Genomic DNA, 25,562 nt, shown 5'->3' with positions numbered 1-25,562 from the left:
AATTCTTTGGTCTATCTGGTATTTTCTAATTTATTAGTCAGTTTGGTGTTCCTTGGCACCCTTCAGTGTAGCAATTTTCTAGTTGCGCCCTCATAAATATATTTTTTGTCTTTGTTTGCAAGTACCCTTGCCTTCAAATTCAACTCTTCTCATTTTATCACAAGTGATATTGTAGATGTTTTTCTGCTGTAAGCAAAAATATTATAAATTATAAATATAAACAAGTTGGTAGAATTATTGGAATGTTTGAGTCCTCCACGTGGTTGGAGAATTTGTAAAAAGCCTGTTGGTTTTTGCCAGATCATGTATTTTACGATCCATGACTGCAGTTGAGAAAACTCTGCCTGACCTATGTTGCTTGGGAAATATGATGTGGTTGACCCCCAAACTAGGTCCATGTCTTTGCAGAAGGACTGAAGGAGACTTTGAGCGGGGGAAGCCCTAGAACTGACGTTCTAGAAATGTTATACTTGTAATGCCAGTAAATAACCACCAGATGGCAAGATAAAGGGTAACTGCATGTTTTTACTGGGAATGTTCTGAATGAAGTTGTTAATAATTTCGGTCCCTGTTAAGAGGGTGAAGGAATATCATCTAGGGCAGAGCTTCTCAACCTTTTTTTTTTTTTTTTTATATCGGGGCACACTTTCAAGTTTGCTTGATCCTCATGGTGCACCGAACCAAATTTTACAGTATTGTACATTCCTTACCTGCTGGTCACTGCTCATGTGACTGTGAAAATGCCCAAAAATGTACTTTTAACTAAATTCAACAGCACTACCTTCCTTCCCCAAGGGCCAACCCAAATAGCACACTTTCTCTCTCTAAACTCAACCCCAATATCCTTCTCTCCAACGTCAAGTGTTCCCTTTAGGCATTGGTTTGCTGTGTTCAAAAATGTTTAGTTACATTACCCTGAAAACACTACTTTCTTTGATGCAAAAAGCCTATCACTTTTATGCTCACAGCAACCCAATCCTTAAAGGCAACATTTAGTTAGGTCCATCCCTTGCTTAAAATAATCGCCTAATATCTACGAACAGCAGTGAAAATAAAATTTGTATGAAAAAATATTTTCAGCAATAACATCCAAAATTGCTTTGTGCATGCAGATGAAATAAATAAAGAGCAAACCCTTGTTAAAATAGAAATGAAGAAGGGATGAACATAATGCCGTAAAAGCCAGTAATGAAAAGTATCATTTTCACAGCAAGAATCAACATTTCACAAGACAGACCATGACCAAAGCAAAATATAAACAAAAACTGAACTGGAAACCACAAACCCGACTGTATTATGCAGTGCAACAATGGAAAAACAGAAACATCATTCCTCACAAAACATCAAGCAATAAAATTAAGACATAAAACAGTCATAACATTAAAATCATACTATAAAAAGAATAAATGTTAAAACAGCCAACAAACATTCAATAATTAAAAAAAAATACTTGCTAGAAATTTCCCAAAACACCAACAAAATATTTAAAAACAGCGGAAACATCAAACACCACCCAATAATTAAAATAAGGATTTTTAGAAGTCCTGCTCTTCATACCTGGGGACTTTTGATTTCCAGTCACCCTGCGATTCTTGTGGATTGGGGGAGGGATGGCCACACCAACTCTATCTTCTATCTCTCTCTCTCTCTCTCTTAAACATACACCCAATAATGCATTCATTCTCTTACACACTCCCTCTCTTATACATACCTATACTCTTACACACACTCCCTCTCTTTCACATACACAGGTTCTCTTCAAAGATATGTGTGTGTGCCTGTGAGAGCCTGTATGTGACACATAGGCCTTCACAACCATGCATGTCACACAGATACACACATAAGCAGGGTCTCAATCTCTCTCTCTCTCACAGGCACACACACAAGCAGGTCAACCTCTGTCTCACACAGGCACACACACAAGCAGGCTCTCAATCTCTGTCTCACACAGGAACACACACAAGCAGGCTCTCAATCTCTCTTTCTCACCGTCACACACACAAGCAGGCTCCCAACCTCTCTTTCTCACCGGCACACACACACAAGCAGGCTCCCAATCTCTCTCTCAAAGCACACACACAAGCAGGCTCCCAATCTCTCTCTCTCACAAGCACAAACACAAGCAGGCTCCCAATCTCTCTCTCTCACAATCACACATTGAAACATAGAAATGACGGCAGAAAAGGACCAAATGGTCCATCCAGTGTGCCCAGTAAGCTTGTGCTGCACTGTGCAGGTTAGCCCATGCTTATCACTTTCCCACACCTTAAAAGTCAGGGCCCTCTTTGTTTGAGTCCAATTCCCTTATATGCCTTGCCATTGAAATAGAGAGCAATGTTTGAGTTGCATCAAAGTATGTCTTATTGGTTAAGGGTAGTAACTGTTGCATCAGCAAATTATCCTTATACTTATTTCCCCAGACCGAAAAGTCGGAGCCCTCATTGGTTGCTGTATGAATCCGATTCCCCTTTTCCCCCTGCCGTTGAAGCAGAGAGCACTACTCAAGCAGGCTCCCAATCTGTCTCTCAGAGAGGAACACACACAAGTAGGCTCACAATCTATCTCTCTCACGTGCTTGCTCACAGGCACACACACAAGCAGATTTCCAATTTCTCTCTCTCTCGCACACTCACATACAGACTCCCTCTCATGCTCCTTCTCCCCTATATGTTCTTGCATGCTCTCTCTCTCTCCCTTGGATGTGCAGGCAGCAGCAGCAGCTACCTCCTCGGACCCATGCAGCATCACTTACCTCTTGCACACAGACAACCTCTCACATATGCTACTGCTCACCCAAATTCTCACTCATTCTCTCTCTCCCCCCCCGAATGTGCATTTTGCTGGTGGCAGAAGTGTCTTCTCTTTGGCCCTCAGTCACTTACCACCCTCACTCCTCCTCTTCCTCTCCCCCCCCTTCCCACCCCTTGATCTCATCACCTTTCCTCACTCATACCCCTTCCCTTCCCTCTCAATTACAATGCACCATAAGACTCACCCCCAGTAGTTTTCGTCTACTTCTTCCTGTTGGCCAGGTGTAGGAAGCCCATCAGAATGGCATCAATGGGCACACTGCTAAGTATCTAGTGTCTAGCTCCCTATCTTTTATATGCACAGGCTCACACTCATGCACAGGCTCCTTCTCTTTCATATGCACAGGATATCACACAAACGTACACTCCCCTTCTCTCAAATGCACACTTTTACATACATACTCCCTCATATACACACAAGTTCCTTCTCTCGTACATACAAGGTCTCATACACATACTCACAAGTTCCCTCTCTCATGTACAGACATTCTCTCTCTCTCTCACATACACACTATTTCACATGCAATCACACATGCATGCATGCATGCTCGCTCTCTCTCTCTCATTTGAAATCACATACACACACGTTCTCTCCCTCCCACATGCGAACAACGACAAGTGCTGGACGATTTAGACGAGGAAAGTGTTGGTCACACGTGGGGAGATGTGGATTTGAGATTAAAAGAGACGGCAATGGTCCCCCGTGACATTGCCCAGTCCATTAACTCCCTCTCTCCAGAGCAATCCACTCCTTCCTCCCCTCCCCCAAGCGATCCCGGATCCGTTCTCCCCTTCCCCACTGTGTTCCCTGGTGTATTCACTCCCAACGATCCCCAATACCATCATTCACCCGCGACGCATATCCCACAGCAGGAGGAGGAGAACGAGGCTATGCAGCTGCTCAGGCGCAACGGCGTGGGGTCCCAGTGCAGCGCTTTGTACCACGTGGTTCTAAACTCTCCAATCAGACCCTGGCAGAGGAGGAAGGCGGAAGCGTCTGAGCCGGCGCGGATCTCTGCTCTCTTCCTGTTTTAGGATTGCGACAGGTGAACGAAGGAATGCCGAGGGGGAGGGGGGAGTAGTCTTAACTGCCACCAATGCTTTTGTTTTTCAGCTCGCTCTCTGCAGTCCGATGCCCGGTAGCCTTGCCCCCCCCCCCCCCCTCCTCCGTGTGCCTGGGGCTAATGACGCCCCTGTTGAAGTGCAACATTTAGTGCAACACGTGTGGCGAAAGAAGGAGGGGAAGGGAGATTACCGCGGCACATCGGTCGAGATGCTATGCTATGCTATGCTCTAGAGGAGTCAAGAGGATATATAATCTGGATGCAAGGTTTGGCAGGAGGGGATTCCAGAGGTTTAAGGAGACCTCACTATGGATTAAGGGTGGGGAGGAGTTGCCAGCTAAGGCTGGTAGATCTGGGGACTCCAGTTTTGGAGTGGACCTTGCAGGGGCTTTCCCCCTCAAAAGAAGAGGCCTGAGGCTGAAGAGTTATCTTTTTTCTCAAGAGATTACCTCGGGAACCTGGATTAGGCTTTCCCACAGCTAGAAAGGACCACTTGGAGTTAACCCCTTTTCCAGAAGGGAAGTAGAGGACGGATAGTGTGTCAAGGAGCTGGAAAGGTCCATGAATGCTGCCTGAAAACAGAAGTGCATGATCATGGAAAAGGTCTTTTTGACCCTCTATATATGGAGGAGTGAGACGTATCCTGCCAAAAGTGGGGTGGGATGCAATTCACATTGTATTTGCGGGATCCAGTAGAAATATGAGCAACATATTTCTAAATGAGAGTGATGAGGAGGTAACGTGGTAGAAATTGGAAAACTTTTATAAAGTTTTTACAACCTACTGCCAGTTGGGTTTGGATGTTTGGTGAAATAGCATTTTTGGTGTGAAGTCTGGTAACTGATTAAATTTAGCTAAATCGTAATACCTTTTTTGAAATCTATTAGTATATTAATGGATGATGATATTGTAACCCCTTAATGGGTTACACAAAATATACAAGGTCATTCATCAAAATGCATTATGGCGTTAACCGCCATAACTCATGCGATAATGGTAGTGCATGGTGTGAATGTAAATTTTGGGAAGGGGTGGGATTAGCTTGATGGTACCCTGTTATACAGTCCATCAAACTAGGGTGAGAGAACATAGTAGAAATGTCATCTTTGTGAGACTTTCCTCACTCCAAATGATGTCAAATCTTCACTAAGGTGTACTGTGCTGTTCGTATATCTCACTCTACATGAAAAACTGGCCCCTAAACCACCACTAACACTTCACCTCGAGCTATTAGATGGCCCTCCTATAGAGATATAATACTTGACTCCTATGAAGACCTTCGTTAGAGCCGGTGAGAGCCTAGTGCCAGTCTCTGATTATTTTAGGGTTCAGCAGTATGGGTCAAGCATAGTGATGTATGCTAGAGGCAGAAGGGGTGCTCTGTTCTCTTGAGCTGGCCAGGGAGGCCACTCTCTTGGGACTCTCCTCTGTGAAATCCAATACCTCTCTTCTATCTGGAGGTTGTTGGCCATCAAGGTGCCTCCCCAAACTCCACACCAGGTATTCTTCCAAAACACTAAACTCTTATTACTGGGTTACCAGCACAGTAGTTATTTACAAAGATCATATAGTTTCAAAGTGCAAACTGCTTTAACTACACTAACCCTAATGTTTGTATATTTTCTAATTGTAATGTACTGCTTCAGTTTTTAACCATGTTAACTTTCATATTCAGTGCTCGCCCCAAAATATGTATTTTCAAACTGTAAACTCATCTGGCTAAGTTTTCTTGTTGTCATACATATTTTCACATACAGTTCCTGTCACTTGCATATGCTTGCTTGTTCTCACATGTGTGATGAAGTGGTGTCAAATGGTGTTTCTAATCCAGTAAAGGTATTTATTTAAAAAGTTTGTTATGATTATAGCAGGGCAACTGTGCTATATTTGTGTTTCTTTTTGTCTGTGTATCACTGAAGGGCCATGGGACACAGATGATCACTGGCTTTCCCTTCTTTGCAACCAAGGATCTTCTGTTCTCCTGTGTCGTCTTGAATTCTCTTACTGTTTTGCCTCTGCCATTTCCCTGGGAAATTGTTCCACGTATCCATCATCGTTTTTTGTGAAGAAATATATTTTCTAATGTTATTCTGGAGTCTGAGCCTTGTATAATGCTCTTGTTCTAAACTTCCTTCTCATTGAAAAACATATATATAGGCTAGGGCTAAGAGTTTGAATTTAGTACAGTAGAACATCCGGAGCCAAGGCAGGGTTTTCAGAACAGGGATTATGTGATCAATTTTGTTGGCCTTCACTAACATGCAGGCTGCAGCATTTTGTACAAGCTGCAGGTGGCAGTTAAGGGCATAGGGGGACTCCAGCATAGCGGGAATTATAGTAGTCAAGGCAGGAGATTACTGAAGCCTAGCCAGCAGTTGCAAAGGTGCTGTTGTCCAAGAGGAGTTGGAGATGGCAGAGAAGGAAAAAAGCTGTTTTGGACACTGCTTGGATCTGGGCTTTTGTTGTGAGTTGGGAGTCCTGTGTATATAGCCTAGACTCCATACTTAAGAGCTGAAGGTTAGGGTTGTACTGTTGAGGGTCACTTTTGGAAAGACGTGGCAGGGTTCCTTGTTCCCGATCCATAGCATCTTTGTCTTTTTGGGATTTGAGCTTATTTTGTTTTGATGTAGACAGTTGGCAGTGGTTGAGCCTTGGTTTGTGCTGAGTCGGGTTCAGCAGTCTATGAGGCCGATGTAATAAGACCTGCGGCAAAACAGGCGCTAGTTATGATGCAGGTTTTGATCACCGTGCGCGGCTGAAGCTGCCACTTCCGCGGGCTGTAAAAAAACAAATTATGCAAATGATTTGTGCGCAGAAATCCACGCACATATGGGAAAATGCACGTACCCAAGCATGGTAAGGACCTATGTAATTAGCAGCCACAACCGCGTTCAAAACCCGTGCTGATAATCCGCACATAAAAGCAAGCGAGCAAATGGGTCTTCCTATTAAGTGAAAGTATGACCCTGGAAAGTAATGTTAATATTTCCAATAACTGTGCTGCAGAAAACATGTCAAATATTTTTGCATGCTAATTCACACTGGCATAGCAGTGAGATAGGTGCTCCAGTTTGGATGTGAGCTAATTAACAATCTTGCTGCTCTTCTGGCCGTGTATCTGTCTGCCCAGGGAAGCGCCTACCTAAGCTGGCTATTTGAATGCCGAGAAAAGCGCTTAGCTAAGCTGGCCACTCTGAAGTCGAGATAGGCGCTCAGCTTATCAGGCCGCTCGTCCTCTGTTCGTGGCAGAAAAATCTATACGCTTGGGCACCCAGAAAGGCGCCTAGCTCTCCTTGCCGCTCAGGCACTGAGCTAAGCGCTTAGTGGCTCGCAAACCTGTACAATCGGGTGCCCAGAAAGGTGCCTAGCTAATCTTGCCGCTCAGGCAAACACCTTCTGCACTTCCTTCTGGTGTTCAAGGATGTCATGGCTGCAAGAATCATCTCTTTGCTGACAGCTCTCCCTCCATGCATCTGCCTTCTCTGGCCTGCCGTCGCTCATCACTGCTGTACACAGTTTTGGACAGTGAGCTACTGCACAGCCAGCCGGTGTGAATGCTTCCCTCACATGCAGTTCGTGACTCCTCCCACATGACTCCGTACTTCTAAATCCTCATATACTTGGGAATCTCTCCTACGTGGCTCGTCTCTTCTAAACATGTGAGTTAGTGTCACCTTAAAAATTACTGTGGTATCATCCCCTCAGGACAATTTCTCCTACCTCGCCCCTATCCCCCTCTCTTCCTCCACCCCTCCCTCTTCTCTTGGTGATCACTCTCCTATCCACCCTCCTTCCCTCCCCTTCCTTTTTCTCTTATGCAAGACTAGCTCCGGACAATTTTTAAATGTTTTCATTCATTTAATCTTTTTTCAGCTGGATGTCCGTGTCGCTGCTGTTTCAAGTGAAGATGGCAATTTTGACTACTTCTCCTTCTTCTGGTGCCAATGCTTCTGATTATTGTACACTTTGTCTGTTTAAATAGACTTCGCCATCCACATAAGAATGAGTTAGACCAAGGTTCCTTCAAGCTCATCCTCCTCTTTCAAATAGTGGCCAATCCAGGATTGGTACCCAGACATTAAATATGTTTTATGCCTCTTGACCGTCGTTAATTTATTTTTATGTTAAATAAACCAGTTCAAGATAAAGCACCTTGTTTTACTTAATTAAAGGTAGTAACCTTCCAAATATTCTTTTAAAATAGCTAAATTTGAAGGAAATAAAGAATATACTCATCATTTCTATTAAAATATAATCTTTATAAAAATATTTAAACTATGTACAATATTATACAAAAACCAAAAGAAAAGGGATGTGTTCCTCTAAGGAGAAAAACTATTGACATTAAAAAAAAAAAGGGGGCCAGGACAGTGGGGAGGGCAGAGACAACAGATTTGGGGCTGCTGCTGAGGCGGAAACAGGCCCATGTGCCTAGCTAAGGCCAGCAGAAGTCTGCTGTGATTCTGCTGGACCTCACCTAGGCACATGGCAGCCTCAGCACAAAAACCCCAAGGGCTGCCCGATTCACCACCATCTCCTCCCCCAACCTCGGGACGGCTCGTGCAAACTGCTGCTGAGAAACCTGCTCATCCCTTGCAGCGGTTGCTGTAGGTGATGGGCCGGCTCCTCAAGCTGAGCCACCGGAGGGTGAGGGAGGAGATGCTTGGTGAGAACAGCCTCCCTCAAGCAGCAAAGGCTGCCCAGTCTGTGTCCCTGCCTCCCTACTGCCCTGGTAGGAACGGGGAGGAGGCCCTACAGGAATGGGGGGTGAGGGTGCTGTGGCTGCGGTGGGGGAGGAATCTCCTGTTCCCAGGAGCGGATGCAGCTGCCAGGGAGGTGCCCGGGACTGGTGCGTCGCCGGCCTATATTTCTTCATCTTTCTCCAGCGATGGGATGTTATTAGCTGTGAAGAGAGAACTTGTAATTTGCACTCATTGTTTATGGGCAAACTTTACCAGCTTAGATGTTGGGTTAGGGAAAAAACAGGTCCAAGGAACCTAACCCATAGACAGTACAGTCCAATTTTTGAATGTAGGGTCATGAAGATTGTGTGTGTGTGTGTGTATATATATATATATGTTCTATATGTCATGCAACTAGTAACATTTGAAAAAACATATGGGTTATATAAGATAACGCAGAGTTAAAATTATTTTTTTTGTAGTATGCCAATGTATGAATTCTACTGGAAACAGGATATATACAGTCAAATTATGACCTATATGGCTAGACAAAACATATCACCAGTCCCGGCCTGCTGAGCCTGCATCCGCTCCAGCCACCTCCTCTTCTTTAGCTGGAGCCATCTGGCCTTCTTCTTGAGGTCCTCAATCTACAATATGAAAATGCACAAACATAAATGTAAAATTGCTGTTCAATGTATGCATAAATAATTGAATACAAATAAAATAATGGCTTTTTCCATAAATCTCACAACTGCTACTAAAGGCCCAACTCCTGAACAATATGCCAACTCGTACCCCATTTATATTAACATAAATACCGGTTCCTAGAGCCTCATTCAAGCCATAAAGTACCCACGTCATGCAAAAAATTCTAACTTCCAACCCCTAACGATTCCACCCCAGGATTAAATATCCAGCCCAAGACTTTTTAACCCATAACCCAGGCATTACTTATTCCACATGGGTACGAGGCTCCTCTTGAATTCTGATTGCAGCTCCTCCCATGCTCTGGCCATTCTCATGTTTTGCCTCTCCCCAACACGCCTATATAAGTTGGCTTCATTAGCCACCAAAATTGGTTATTTAAACAGGCCTTTTCCTAAGCTCAGAGCCGCCCTAGTTATCATGACCAAACATTCAACACATTGTAAATAATTATTACTGTTATCTAGTCACTGTCTGCTATTTTTTCCTTCCCCCAGTTCTTTCACCCCTGTTCATTGTAACTTTTTTACTTCTCTACACTATGTTAATAGTGGTTAAAACCCCAGTTACTTGTAAACTGACATGATATGATCTGTATCATGAATGCCAGTATAAAAAAGCACTAAATAAATAAAAAATAAAAAGGGCAACGTCCCTGGTGGTAAAATTGTGCTGGCACGCTGGTGGAGGCATTGTGGTGGCACACCCAATAAAACAGGAAGTTCTCGCGGAAGTTAATTGTATGCCCATACGCATCTCCCCATATACACCCCTATATGAGCGCCTATCTTGGATTCCAATTAGCCAGCTTAACTAGGCTCTTTTTAGGGTGCCCGAGTACCTTGAAAAGCACATGTATGAGCGCCTATTTGGTGGCCGAACACCCAGCTTAGGTAGCCACTCAGGTGCTTTTCAATGCACTCAGGCACCTAGCTAATCTTGCCACTTGGACACTAAGCTAGATGCTCTATTGGCCATGTTATGTGAACGCTGGGGTGCCAACATAGGCGCTCAGACTGGAGTGAATCTGGGTGATTGGGTGCCAAGAAAGGCGTTTAGCTTCTCTTGCCGCTCAGGTGCTGAGTTTGGCGCTTATTTGGTCCTGAATCTATATGATCGGGTGCCTAGTTAAACTGGCCACTCGGATGCCAAGAGAGGCGCTCAGCTAGGTGGTTTTCAGGACGCTCTGACGCCAACATAGGTCCCCTGACACTTAACTCGTGCCCTGACCATGGCGGTAAAAAAACCCACATTAAAAAACTTGCACTAGCATTTGCACGGCTCCCTGTATTGCCTATGATTAGTTAATCGTCTCCTTTGCATGCCATTAGCATGCATTTGTGCAGGAAAAACTGTGGATGTGTAAGCATGTTCGTATGCGCTTTTGTCCCACGCACAAAACCCTTATTACATCACCTTATTGGGCTTTGCATGGGAAAACGCATGTACATCCGCGCACAAACCTGCGGCAACTTCAGCGCACCTTATTACATTGGCCCCTATATCAGCAGATTAGGACTAGTATGCAATTTGACTATTGCTGAGCTTGCCCAGAGGGGCCATGTAGATATTGAATATTTTGGATGATAAGGTGGAGGCTTGTGGCACATTGCAGAAGAGAGCATGAGGTTTAGAGACCACTGTTCCCAGTGCTACAGACTAGGTTGCTCAATCTGGAGATGAGGTTGTGGTCTATTGTATCAAAAGCTGCTAAGAGTTCCAAGAGTATTAATTTTTATAATTGACCATGATCCAGGTATAGCTGGAGCTCATCTACTAGGTTAATTAGTATGGTTTTGGTGATAGTGTAGCTAGAAGCCAGATTGATTGGGGATTTAGGACACTGATGGTGAAAAGATACTTGGAGAGTTACAACAGTATCTCCTTCTCTATGATTTTGCCTGGGAAGGGGAGATTTGAGACTGGGTGATAGATGGGTTCTTCAGTGTGGGTCCTATTATTGCTCTCTTTAGGCAGCTTGGAAGATGGGCCTCTATTAATGATACATTTCCTAGCGGGTACACAGATGGACTCAGAACATGCTAGGATTATGCTTCCCTGCCAGCAGATAGAGACAGAGGATGCTGACGTCACAGTATTATATGCCCCTGCAGCGACCTCAGCCTGCCAGTATTCTTCGTCTCCAGCAGATGGCGGACATGCATCTCCCTCCCTATGGGGATTGCTTCAGATTTGGAAGGAGAATTTTAGAAGAGACTTCCTGAGGTGATTTCCGTGGTCCCTCAGAAGTGTGCCTTGATGTGGTTGCTGGTTTATGCTGGCATGGGCTTAGCTGATTGTACAGCTTAAAGGCAGCGGGTACAGGAAGCCGAATGCGGCGGTGATGGCAAGTGCCCTCTCCCTCTGTATTAGAGATCGTTTCTTATACTCAGCCAGGTAAGACTGAGCTCCGGTAAGTTCTAAAAAAAAAAAGTTCAGGCAGAGATAGTGCAGAGGGGTTGCAGGACTTCCTCCAGTCTCCATTCTCGGCACGCCATCCTGACATTTGTTCCCATGCCTGTGGGGGTTAGAGGAGCTGGGCAGCCTGGTGGGTTGAGCCCCGCAGTTAGGCTTTTCCGTGCATGCTACGTGGTAGGCTGTGGCGGCGTTTTTGCGCACTTCTGTGCATGCTCGAGTGCTCTCAGAACGTTGGTGTGCGCAGTTCGTCTGGCTCTGCGTATATGTGCGCTGCATTTTGGGCACATCTTTTGTGCACACATTTTTAAGTGTATCAGCAGTGCGCCCAGATTTTGGGTGCACAGCTTATGCGTGTGCTTTTTTACAGCACTTGTGATTGGGAGCGCCTAATTTTTATATGCATAAAATTTGTGTGCTTGAACTTTTCAGCGCGAGCTGCTGAACGCACATTCTCTATTGGCTGTGCACTAATAGCGCCGGTGAACAAGAAACCTAAGTGCCTTTCTATCTACGTTGCCTGTCATATTCGGACATCTCAGTGCTGCTTAGAAGCTCAAGGTGAATTGTCTTCCTCTGAGTTTGCTAAGCCTGGGTCCTCCCAGCCTGATATTGGTTTGGCTAAGGATTTGTCTGGCGGTACTCCAGACCTTGGAACTCCCTTGACTGGTTCCTCCACAGGAGATAGCAGCTCAGTGGGCCCCGCTTCAGTACCATCTGGTTTTGGCCTGGATCCTTCTGCCTTTTCTTGGGTAGAGTTTTTTTTTCAAGGATTGCAATCCTTTCTTCAGGCACAGTCATCAACTTCAACCAATCCTGTCAGATCAGATCCACAGCCGGTGGCCCCTCCCTCTTCCAGTCTTATGTTTACACACCGAAGCATGTCTCGATTAGCTGTGGGTATCCCATATGGGAACCCAGTTGGCACTGGTGAGGCAGATCCTGACTCCCTAGAAGATGGGGGCCTACATCAATTGGCAGGAAGGAACCAAGAGCCAGCAAGTGTTGCAGGAAATAGACCAACTCATTGAATGGGTGGAAGGCCATCTCCAGGTGATCTCGGCCTCTCACATTGCAGGAAAAGACAACGTAAGAGCAGACTTTCTCAAGGGAGAGTCTGGACCCAAGAGAATGGGTGTTGTCGGATGAGGTGTTTCGGCTGATAGTGGATCACTGGGGCCTTCCGTTCCTAGATCTTCTGGCGACTTTTGCAATGCAAAGGTTCCTCGGTTCTTCAGTCGCAGGAGAGATTTGTGGTCCCTGGGTATCGATGCTCTAATACAGGTCTGATCAAAAGACAAGCTGCTTTATGGCTTTCCCCTGTGGCCCATGTTGGGCAGAATAGTTCATAAGGTCAAAGGCCACAGGGGGATGGTTTTCCTGGTAGCCCTGGATTGGCCCAGTTGACCGTGGTATGCAGATCTACGAAGACTCCTGGTGGTCACCCCCCTTTGTCTTCTGCTGCACCAGAAGCTGTTGCAGCAGGGACCGGTTCTTCATGAGAATCCATCTCATTTCTGTCTTATGGTTTGGCCCTTGAGAGGGCTCACCTGTTAAAGTGTGGATATTCTTCTGTGGTGATTGCTACCTTGCTCCGCTCTCAAAAGTTCTCCACTTCCTTAGCCTATGTGTGGGTTTGGAGAGTGTTTGAGGACTGGTGTGAGGATCGCGGTGTTCTTCCTTGTTCAGTTAAGATTCCGCTTATTTTGGAGTTTTTACATGATGGATTAGATAAAGGCTTGGCCCTTAACTCTTTGAAGGCGCATGTTGCGGCTCTTGCCTGTTTCTGGGGTCAGGTGAATGGTGACGCCTTGTCATCTCATCCTGATGTGGCCCATTTTCTGAAGGGAGTAAAACATCTTCAGTCTCCCTTGAGATTACTGGTTCCATTATGGAGTCTTAACCTGATGTTGGATTTCTTGGCGGACCCTGCGTTTTGACCACTGGGTAGTCATTCCTTGCGGTTGTTAACCTTGAAGACGGTGTTCCTGGTGGCGATATGTTCTGCTAGTCGAATTTCCGAGCTGCAGGCCTTGTCTTGCTGGGATCCGTTCCTTCGGGTGACTCCGGGGGCGAAACAACCTCATACTGTTCCCTCTTTTTTGCCTAAGATGGTTTTGGATTTTCACTTAAATCAGTCCATTTTTTTGCCGTTCTTGGTTAAGGACAGGGATGCAGAGGAGTATCACCTCTTGCGTCCCATGAATGTCAGGAGACATGTCGTATCTGGAGGTTTCTGAACCTTTCCGTAAGATGGATCACCTGTTTGTCCTTCATAGTGGGAGTATGCAGGGCGAACCAGCTTCATGGGCTGCTGTGGCTTGCTGGATTAAGGAGGTAGTCATGGCTGCATATGTGGATGCTGAAAAGCCATTGCATACTCAGATTAGGCTCATTCCACTATGGCTGAAGCAGTGTCATTGGTGGAGGTTAGATTGTTGTCTCCTGCTGACATTGCCAAGTTGGGATGTAGTCTTCCCTACACGCTTTTTCCTGGTTTTATCATCTGGATGTGCAGGCCCAGGAGGACGCAGCCTTTGCACATGCAGTGTTGACTGGACTGCGGGCAGCCTTCCGTCCCACTCGGGAGTAACTTTGGTACATCCCACTGCTCCTGAGTCCATCTGTCTACATGCTAGGAAATGGAGAAATTACTTACCTGATAATTTCATTTTCTTTAGTGTAGACAGATAGACTCAGCTTCATGCCCTCGGCTGCCGAACCTTTGTGTCAGTGGTCTTCCTGTGGAGCTCTGAGCCCCAGGGAATTACTAGTATGTGTTCATCCAGTCCCTAAATTGGGATACATACATTCTTTCTTGAGTTCAGTGTTTCTCGTTGGTTGAGTACAGTAATGGTTGACTGTTTTTAATCAAGTTCTTTGCTAGTCTGTCCACAGTTGCTTTTGAAGAGAATACTAGCTGGCTGAGATCACTGCAGGGGTTTATATACTGTGACATCAACTTGCTCCGTCTCCATCTACTGGCAAGGGGAGCATAACCTGAGTCCATCTGTCTACACTAAGGAAAACAAAATTATCAGGTAAGTAGTAATTTCTCCATTGGTCATGGTCTGGATGCAGCAAAGTAGTTCAGATTTAGCTTATTTGATTAACTAGGATGGGCAAGGGTCTTCAAGGCAGGTGGTGAGCAGGATGTCCACATACTCTTCCAATAGTAGGCTGAAGTTTGTTAGGAAATGTGGTGTGAATGGCTGCCGTGTTTGTAGAGGACTTACCATTTTTCCCTTGTGAATCATGCAATCTTTTTCATGAAGAATTTGAGTAGTTTATTACAATGGATCTCCATTGTGCAAGTGGAGGAAAGAAGAGGGTTGGATCTCAGGAGTTAGATTTTGAATCTCTCTCTAGGTGAGTTCTCAGCTTGCTTGATTGATCTCAAGTAATAGACTCATTTTGCTTTGGAAGTAACCTTGTAGTATGCTGTCTGATGCTGTTTACATTTGATCTTGATTGGATGGGATTTTGATTTATGCCACTTCAGTTCCAGCTTTTTGCTGAATCTTTTTAGCATTCTGAATTCTGATGTGAACCAAGAGGTTGGTTTGGGATTAAAAAAATATATTTTTTAATATTTTTATTGTATATGCAAAGAAATAACAATACAATGTTGGTTTGGGATTTATTTGATGTGAAATTTTTCCCTGGGGTGATCTTATTCATGGCTAATTTGAATTCTGAGTTCCAGTCATTTAACAGGATGTCCATGGAGGGGGACGGAACATTTTCCATTATGCTTGGGAGGTTGTGTAATAAGGATTCTGGGTCAAGGTATGATGTTTGTCCTCTCTTTCCAGCTTGTTTTTGTGGGTTTGCAAGAAAATACTAAAATGGTGGTCTGTCCAAGAGAGTGTATTGGTTTGTATGCTCTTGATTTGCCGCTTGTTTAGAATTTGTGTGGGGCAAGTACCAAGTCCAGGGTGTGTTGGCTCATTATGTAGTTAAGATAGGTCTAGGGGCTCATTAGAGCCCCTAGACCTATCTTAACATTAGAGCTGTGGCTCATCTACATGAATGTTGAAGTTTCCAAGTATTAGTGTCCTTGAGTGTTTTAGGATCTCTGATATGAATTGTAGAAGGGTTGTGGTATTGATAGTTGGCAGGCGGTATATTAGGAGGCTCCCTCATTTGTGATGGGTGCCAACCTGGGGGAGGATGGTTTCGGCTCCTACCATTTTCCATGTGGGAGTGTGCCAGAGTGTTCCTGAAGAAGGCATCTTATCTTTCTGCCTCTATTCTTGAAGGGGGGAGATGAGTATGGGTAAAATCAGGGCAGACTTGGTTGAGCTGGGGTTTGTCTGCCTCTATCCAAGTTTCTCTTAGGCGCAGGATGTCCACTAGGTCATCTGTGAGTGGGTCATATAGCAGCTAGATCTTGTGGATGAATCGAGTATTCAGGAGTAATAGTATTGTCCTGTAAGATTGACTTGCATGTGGGGTGTGCTGTCCTGGTTTTGAGTGAGTAAATGAGGGATCTGTGGTGGTTTGCTCATCTGGTGGTCTAAGCACATAGGGCCAGATTTTTGAACATACGCGCGGGCGTAGATTTGTGCGCGCAACCCGGCGTGCACAAATCTACGCCCGATTTTATAACATGCGCGCGCAGCTGCGCACGTTATAAAATCCGGGGTCGGCACGCACAATGGGGTGCACACTTGTGCACCTTGCGCGCGCTGAACCCTAGGGGAGCCCCGATGGCTTTCCCCATTCCCACCGAGGCCGCGCCGAAATTGGAGCGGCTTCGGAGGGAACTTTCCTTTGGCCCCTCCCTCACTTTCCCCCCCTCACTTTCCCCTATCTAATCCAGCCCTACCTAAATCCCCCCCTACCTTTATTATTTAAGTTGCGCCTGCCTCTGGGCAGGCGTAGGTTGCATGTGCCAGCCGAGTGGGCCTTCGGAGGCCTCTGGCCACGCCCACGCCCCGCCCACACCTCGCCCCTCTTTTTGAGCCTCGGGACATACGCGTGTCGCCGAGCCTATGCAAAATAGGCTCGGCACACACAGGAGGGGTTTAAAAGAATTACACGCGTATCCCTTTTAAAATCCGCCCCATAATGTGAAGAGTATTTTTCTTGTCCAGTGTTTATGGTAATTATTGATAGTGTGGAGAGTGTTTTAGTAAGTTCTGGTGGTGGGGTGGAGCCTGGCAGGGCGCAGGTAGTGTGAGACAGGTTGTGGAGGAGGCAGGCATGATTAAGTAGGTGAGGTTAGGTCATATGTTTATCAAGATGTCAGCTGGATGAATAGTAAATAGAGATTTTAGGTCTTACCTTCTGCTCAGAATGAGGATGAAGGTTTGTTGGTCCCAGGAGAGGGTTGGAAAATCCTAGCTTATCTGCTGATAGGTGGTAGAGGCTGCCTCTCGAAGAGCTGCACAAAGAGGTGTGCCCTTTGGCACATGCCCTTCAGTGGGGAGGCCTGCCTCTGGTGTGGCCTTTAAGGGATCTGGCGTTCCAGGGAGAATGCAACCTTCAGAAGATGCTGGGAGATGTCCTGGTTCCTGCTGCTGCCGCCAGAGAAAAAAGGGAGAGGGGGCGGGGGGCACTGTATTTCTCTCTTTGTTCTGGTCTGGGCACTCTGCAAGATAGATCCCGTCTTATTCCATCTGCTCCTGCATGGGGTGTCCACTCTGTTGTAGACCTACATGTCTTCTGCAAACCTTTCCTTATAGTTCCTTCTTAATATCGTTAGCAAAGACACCGAACAGAACTAGCTCCAGGAAAGTTCCCTGGGGTACTCCATTAATCACCTTTCTTCTGACTGAATTAGATATAGCACTGTCTTCAGTTTCTGGTACTCAACCAGTTTCTAATTCAGTCCAAGACCTTGGAGATCACCCCAAGGCGGCTCCCTTGTTCCTAGTGACTACCACCTTGTCTGCTCTTTTTCAAATAGATCAGCTTGGATATGGATCACACAGTCATTTGGGGGTTATTTCTTTTGCCATTTGCTGAGCAGTTAGTGGTTGTCTTGGTAATTTTCGTATTTTCTCCTTACAGAGTGATGTAAATTCAAGGTTCAGGTGCTGAGAACTTGAACGTTTGATAGCTGTGCAAAAGGGTCTTTCTCCTCTGTTTCCATAAAACAGTGTGGTTGCTGTGTTAATTCACTTAGAAATAGAGGTCGGCAAATAAGTTGTAGGCGATGGCTTTTTTGTTTTTTGGACAAACTTAATATATTTGTCCAGAATGAACTAAATATAAGGTCTGATTATACAAGTAACTTGTAGGTTGGATTATGTCGTCACGGTTTGCACAATTGTCTTTAACATATGTTATGGCTGGAAGGACACCCATGCACAAATCCTCTACCTTACTGACTCATACTTTTATTTTAGAGCTCTCTACTGCTTTGAAAACAAACACTGACATTTTCTTGTCTATTCAGGGGCAATATTTAAAAGGTTTTATGTGGGTAAATGCAAGTTTGCCTCCATAAAAATGCAGTGTGATGATTATTGCCCTACCTATCCAGTCTTCTAAGGTGGTCTCGCATTCATGTGCCAGCCAGGCCCAACCTTGCTTAGCTTTTGATATCTGGCAGGTTCTCATTCAAAAGGTGTTGGTGGGATTTACTGTATAAGGAAAAAGAATCATTTAGTTTTATTTATTTAAAGTGTGTGTTGGTCAATAGTTTTGAATAATGTTTTGAGATTATATAGTTTAGCTAGCATTTGAAAGATTTAAACTAGATAAAGGTGTGTTTGGTGTTTTGTTTTTTTTCTCCAAAATAACTTTTGTTATAATTATTAGATATTTCCTTTTCATCCTGCAGACTAGTCCAAACAGGTAGGGATGCATCCCCTGGCCAGCAGACGGAGGCAGAGACAAAAATTCAAGAGCTGACTTTACTCCCTATAAAAGGCCTGGTGCGCCTCAGTATGTCTCTGCCTCAGCTGATGTGTGGTGTCTTTAGCAGCAGGAGCTGCAATTCAGGCTTCCAGGAAAACAGGAAAGAGTCCTAAAATATCCTGTTAGAAGCAAAAAGCCCAGGAAAACAGTCAAAGAGCCCTATATATATATATATATATATATATATATATATATATATATATATATATATATATACACACATATATTTATTTATTTTCCATGTGAGAATCACTAGTTCACAACGGTGTACAGGGTAGAACACAAAGGTAGGCAGGTACACAGGTGAACAAGGATAACATTCTAAAACTAAGGGTGTACTTCAAATACAGACACACAAAAAGCAAATGTAGCCAGATTATAAGGGGGTTGAGAGAAGGGCGGGTATTGTTCAGGACAAATTTCTGTTATCTGTGTCAAGGTGAATTGTGTGTATCAGTCAAACAGTAGGCATTAGAGAATAGCAAAGTCTTAAATTTCTTGTTGTCTGTTATTGTTCGAAGGTTCTCTGGCATAGAGTTCCATAGCTTTGGGCCAGCAATTGATATCACTCGGTCTCTAGTTTGTGTTAGATGAAAGTTTCTTACGGGTGGGATTTCTAGTAGGCCTTTATTCTGAGATCTAAGAGTTTCTGTGGGAATATGTGGTTTAAATGTTATTCCCATCATGTCGTTGTTCGTATTAATGTTGTTGAATATTATTGTTAGAACTTTGTATAATATTCTTGACTGTACAGGGAGCCAATGCAGTGCTATCAGAGTTGGGGTGATGTGGACATATTTCCTTGTTTATTTATTTATTTAAATTCTTTTAATATACCGATGCTCAAGACCAGGTCTTATCGTACCGGTTTACAGTTCTACTCAAAGGTCTGGCAGCGGCATTCCGCAGTAGTTGTAGGGGTTTTAAATGACTGGCCAGAAGTCCTAGGAGTAGGGAATTACAGTAATCTAGTTTAGAGAATATTAGAGATCGTAATACTGTTCTGAAAACTACTGTGCATAGTAAAAATTTCAGTCAGCTTAGGATTCACCGCTTGTAGAATCCAGATTTTTATTAGTTTGCTAATGTGGGCTTTCTTTGTTAAATTATTATTGATTTGGACTCCTAGATCTCTTACTTGAGTAGCTGGGATTAAATGGTGATTTACAAGATAAATACATGGAGGAATAGATTTTGGGGGTTTCGGCTCAACCAAATTAACTCTGGTTTTTTTGGATTCATCGAGAGTTTCAGTTGCACAAGTTTTTCATTTATTGTGATCATATATTCAGAGATGAGTGAAGCTATTTTCTCAAATGTATTTTAAGAGGGATGTAGAACTGCAGATCGTTTGCTTATAGAAAGAAGTTAATCATAGTGGATAATACTTTGAAATTGTCAGCTCAGTGTGCTGCAGCAGTCAAAAAAGCAAACAGAATGTTAGGAATTATTAGGAAGGGAATGGTGAATAAAACAGAAAATGTCATAATGCCTCTGTATCGCTCCATGATAAGACCGCACCTTGAATACTGTGTACAGTTCTGGTCGCCGCATCTAGATATAGCTGCGATGGAGAAGGTACAGAGAAGGGCAACCAAAATGATAAAGGGGATGGAACAGCTCTCCTATGAGGAAAGGCTGAAGAGGTTAGGGCTGTTCAGCTTGGAGAAGAGACGGCTGAGGGGGGATATAATAGAGGTCTTTAAGATCATGAGAGGTCTTGAATGAGTAGATGTGAATCGGTTATTTACACTTTCAGATAATAGAAGGACTAGGGGGTATTCCATGAAGTTAGCAAGCAGCACATTTAAGACTAATCTGAGAAAATTATTTTTCACTCAACGCACAATTAAGCACTGGAATTCGTTGCCAGAGGATATGGTTAGTGTAGCTGGGTTCAAAAAAGGTTTGGATAAGCTCTTGGAGGAGAAGTCCATTAACTGCTATTAATCACGTTTACTTAGGGAATAGCCACTGCTATTAATTGCATCAGTAGCATGGGATCTTCTTGCTGTTTGGTTACTTGCCAGGTTCTTGTGGCCTGGTTTGGCCTCTGTTGGAAACGAGATGCTGGGCTTGATGGACCCTTGGTCTGACCCAGCATGGCAATTTCTTATGTTCTTAATTCCTAGCTCTGTTAGTAATTTGCACAACGGTAGCATGTATATATTAAATAGGGTTGCTGATAGCGCTGAACCTTGTGGAACACCAGTTGTGCACTGGAATGTGTCAGAAATGTGGTTGTCTAGTTTTACCTGGAAAGATCTGTCTGCAAGGAATGAGGTGAACCAACTTAGTATGAGCAGGAATCAAAGAAGATGACATCAATCCCTATGTTTCTCAGCTGGTGGTGTAGAATACTATAGTCAATAGCTGCAGTTAAGTCGATCAGCACTAGGTAGTATGATTCATTTGAGTCAAAACCTTGTAGTATAGGGTCTTTTAAGGATTGTTGAAAAGTTTCTGTTGAGCGATTCTTCCGGAATCCAAATTGGTTAGGATATAGGGTGGTGGTGTCTTCAAGATGAAGCATAAGCACAGGAAATGGATTGTGGTGGCAGTGGGCTCCCGGGTAACAGGCAAAGGGCCTGAATGTCCTGGTAAACACAGACTCCCAGGACAGCAGGCATAGGGCCTGATTTTTGCCTGGTTTGAGCAGGAATCGAAGAAGATGACACCACAGGTAAGGCTAAGGAAATCAGCATGTCTGCTTGAATGAAAGAATGTTGGTATGTTTTATTTGGGCTATTGTACCCATTTAGCTTTGGGAGCCAGCTTCAGGTAAAGATAGCTATACTCTGTAATTGAAGTAAGAGTAATTGAGAAATTCCTGTGAGGGTGTTTTACCAACAGGCAGACAAGGCCAATTAAGAGTTGCAGAAGTGCTAATGAGCAGGCTGTGCAGCTGACTGTGGTGGCTGATTACCTCCCTGGAACTCTAGTAACCTCTTGAGCTGGACTCAGAAGCAAAGCTGCAGTTTATAATCCTGGATCCTGGTTGTGAGATCCAAGTTCCAGTGCCCTTTCTTATTCCAGCTCCTGGCCGGGTTCTGGTTTTTAGAAGGTTCAGTTCCTTGTTCAAAAAAAAAAAAAATCTTAGAGCTTATAGAAGGTTCTAATGGAGTAAGAGGAAGACAGAACCTCTGGAAAGGCAGTGGTACCCAGTCTTGAGGCAGGCTCAAAGGCCTTGTTCACCTGCTGCTTGTGCCAAAAAAAAAAATATATGGCGGTTTTCATATAGAGAAGTGTACCTATTTATATGTAGTCCTATATTAATGAAGAGTATGAAGCAGGCCATATATTTACCTCTCTTCTTTCCCTCTGCAGGATGGAGGCTACCTAGAGAAGCTGGTAAAACAAAATAAGCTGAAGATGATGGTAGACCATTATAAAAGTGGTCCCACAAAAAGTGTATTCAGCTTGGATGTACCTTTCTAAAAGCAATGCGATATAGCATTGGTAACTCTTCTAGCCGGTTAGCTCACATGCAACCAAATAGTGGTCATGTTCCCACAGGAAGGAAAATTTCCTCAGGGTAGGACATTGGAGCACATAAGTGGGAGTTGCCTTCAGCTATGAAGTCTGTAGCTAGTGGAACAAAGAATGAAGTTCAAACAGTTATCCTTTCTTTCCTCAGGCTGCTCTGTATGATTACTTGTGTTTCAAGACCTCCTATGGTGGAGGCTAGCATCCCTCAGAGGAGGCTATGCTGACCGTTTCTTGCAGGTAAAGGGTCTGCAGAGCAAGGGAGGTCTGGGCATAAGGACCCAGGAGGATTCACGGATGGTGAGGCTAGAAGAAGGGAAGTTAAGTGCCCTCGTCTGCGCTGGTCATTGCAAGCTCAAAGGACCTCTGAATATGTACAGGGTCCCTTGGGTACTCCTTTGCAGGGGGATTAGTGCAATCTGGGTTTTGTGATACTGTTTCTTTTTTTTCCCCCTCGGGATGAGAGCGGTAGTATGGACTGGTCCTAGTAGAGGGGAGCTTAGCAAAATTCACCCTCCACCCCCGCCCATTCAGGCCAGCAGAATCTCTGAGGCTCCATGGCAAAATCCACTGGCCTTGAACACCCAGGATCGCAACCTTGATCCCTGCTGCCCTGGACTACAAGTAGATCTGGCACACCATGTAAACAAAATTTGGCAAAATCGACGTGCAGTCAAAAAAAAAATCTTTTATAAGACTGTTCAAAGCATTGGTCTGCCTAGAAATAAATAATTAAAGCTCAGGGTTTGCAATTCAAAGGCATTCCTGCATATTTTCTGCAAGCTCTGTGACCAGATATTGGTCAAACATCTTTTACTGGATCCCTCGAGGACAGCAATGAGGCTCACCCCACCTTGAGTTAACAGGAGCTTCGGATACTTGGAGGATCTAGGAACAATAGGCCTCGCTGGTACAGGGAGGGAAACTGGTCCCTCCTTTTAAGCCAGTGGTTCCCAACCCTGTCCTGGGAATCCTCCAGCCAGTCAGGTTTTCAGGATATCCACAGTGAATATGCATGAGAGAAAATTTGCCTGCAAGTCCCCCAGGACAGGGTTGGGAAGCACTGTTTTAAGCAAACAGCTTAGTGGTGAACTGAAGGGTAGCCCTATGTCAACATATACTGTTTTTAGATAGCATTCGGTTTTATTTTTTTTCTCCCCAGTCTTTTGTATGGGGAAGCCCTCATACTTGCCTCTAAGGGGGAACAGATCTTTCTCTGTCCCTCAGAGAGTTAGTCCATTGGCATAAACCATAGAGACTGAGAGGAGAGTGGGGTCAGAACCAGCAGAAACTAAATAGGAAACCTGATGGAGGACCAAAGGGGCCAGGTTCGGGTAGATGTCAAAGGCCAATTGGTTAAAATTCCAAATATTTGGTTGCAAATTAGGCGTTCTAAGAATCAGGAACTAGAGCCTGGCCTGTAGTTGTTCTATGTGAACTTAGAAATCCAAGAGTGCCCAGGCTAACAGCAGTATCTTGCAATTGTAGATTAGAATGAACATACCGAAGGCCTTGATTGGGCAAGATCTCGCAGAAGGAGCTGTGACCTTATGAAAGGGCAGGAGAGGTGATTTGGGTCAAATGAGTAACTTGCTAACAAGAAAAGGGAAAGCATGAACCAGGAGGCTTAGGTTTCCTGGGAGACCCGATGGATAATATCCAGACTTGGGAAGAGATGCCCATACACTCCCTGTACTTGGCCTGGGGGCGGGGCACGCAAGGGTTCTCCCTCATTTTAGGCAAATAATTCTTACCAAAAAGAGCATGATATTCTCTGGCCAGCCTTGGCGCTATAAGGACTAGGCTTCATAGAGAGAATAAGTAAGGATGGAAGATTAGGACCACTGGTGAGATGGAAGCGGTCCATGTAGCATGCCTTAGAGTCGGGCGGCGGGGAGGGGCCTCTGAGAGGTTATGAGAAATACAATATTCTGGGGGAAGAGTCCAGGCTCTCGATCAGTCCTTCCACTAAGGGATACTGGGAGTAAGGCTGGTCAAACAAGGCCCGCAAAAGGGAAAAGTCATCATGGGTTCAGTTGAGCATTTCAATTACATTTTTCTGAAAACATTAGTGATGTGCAGAGTGACTGGATGTGTGAACTCATAAAAGCAATACAAGGGAAATGGTCGGGAGTCCGTCTTCAGGATGTTCTTGAGCAACCTTTCACGAAAAAAAAGGGATCACAGTGCCCAATATGTACCCCTGTTGTTTTGACAATAATGAGACAAGTCCTACAAGATTTTTTTTTTTTATGAATGCAAAAGGTCAAAGTTAGAAGCGGAAGCTCAGATCATGAGATAGGCTTAAGGCTCCTTGAGGATATCTGCAATTCACTAATGAATGCAGGATCTCAAGCAGATGGTTATATTTGGCTGCAGAGGCCTACAAGAAAGAAGTGACTTCAAAGGCAGCAAGTGCATAATGGATTAAGGAAGCAATTAGCATGCGTAACAAAGGCAAAGCCAAGATTCAGAGCTAAAAGTACACTTAGTAACGGCCAGGCAGAGTCCTCTGCACCAGGCAGACCAGTGACCCTAGGAAAAATCTGTAAGGCAGCTCAAGCGCATCTCATATACACAGAATATTAGAGGTTAATACTTTTAAAGGAAAGATAAAAAAAGACATGGCATCTAACATGAGAATACTGGAAGTAGGCCTAAGTAACTCTCACCCGGGCTAGGAACTGCTCAGGTACATCCCACCTGTTTGGACTAGTCTGCAGGACAAAAAGGAAGGTGAAATTTATACTTACCTGTTAATTTCCTTTCGTCTTAGCAGACTAGTCCAGGACTCACCCCAAGAAAACAACTGTGGTTTAAAAAAAAAAGGGGGATGATTGAACTTGTATATGTATATATGTTATCTATATATACTATACACATACATGCCTATAGATATAAGTAGACATAGGAATAAAATTTAGCAAAAAGAGGGCCTTTCTTCCAGTAGAGAAATGTGGCCCAGGGAAAGGGAATCAGACGGCATCCTCAATCCCTGACCTTTGTGGTTTGGCTAAGAAAATTATTCTTGTGGAGTTATATCCTTTTTTTCTTCTTCACTCTTTGCAGTTCTAGGGGAACCTTACACTCAGAAGAACCAATGACAAGTGCAAAATTGTCCATGCAGAATGCAGTAATCCTGATTGCGAACTTGGAATTGGTATTTGAGCTCTGATCCAAGAAAGAGACTCTGATGATGGTAGTAGGTTCTTTGTTATAGTGACAATTGTGGAAATCAAAACTTACAATGGCTCCTGTTGATTTTCTAGCTTCGGCATAACATACTGAGCAGCTGAGGCAGCACCAGGCCTTTTATAGGGAGTGAAATCAGCTCTTGAATTTTTGTCTCTGCTTCCATCTGCTGGCCAGGGGGCACATCCCCACCTGTCTGGAATGGTCTGCTAGGACTAAAGGAAAGGAAATTAATGGGTAAGTATAAATTTCACCATTGTTGCCTGAGGAAGTATTCTTAGTATCTGCATCTTACATGTTATTAGCATTAAAAAGGTGGTTTCTTTACTCAAGTA

General features: G+C 44.3%; 1 protein-coding gene across 8 annotated transcripts in view; it reads left to right on the top strand.

The window, feature by feature from the left end:
* The window catches only part of WDCP (WD repeat and coiled coil containing), a 119,754-nt gene that overhangs the window by 70,453 nt on the left and 23,739 nt on the right, over positions 1-25,562 (top strand). For 3 of the 8 annotated variants that reach the window (XM_029596016.1, XM_029596010.1, XM_029596009.1), the window contains exon 1: positions 5,017-5,374. The exons of 2 other annotated variants lie outside the window; for them this stretch is intronic. In XM_029596016.1, the coding sequence (XP_029451876.1) occupies positions 5,232-5,374 (143 nt within the window). In that variant the 5' untranslated portion in view covers positions 5,017-5,231. 3 more of the 8 variants (XM_029596015.1, XM_029596014.1, XM_029596011.1) reach the window with 3 other exon arrangements.

This window comes from Rhinatrema bivittatum, chromosome 3, assembly GCF_901001135.1.
Source record: "Rhinatrema bivittatum chromosome 3, aRhiBiv1.1, whole genome shotgun sequence".
NCBI classification, from domain to species: Eukaryota; Metazoa; Chordata; class Amphibia; order Gymnophiona; family Rhinatrematidae; genus Rhinatrema; species Rhinatrema bivittatum.
This window is presented reverse-complemented; position numbering and strand designations above follow the sequence as displayed.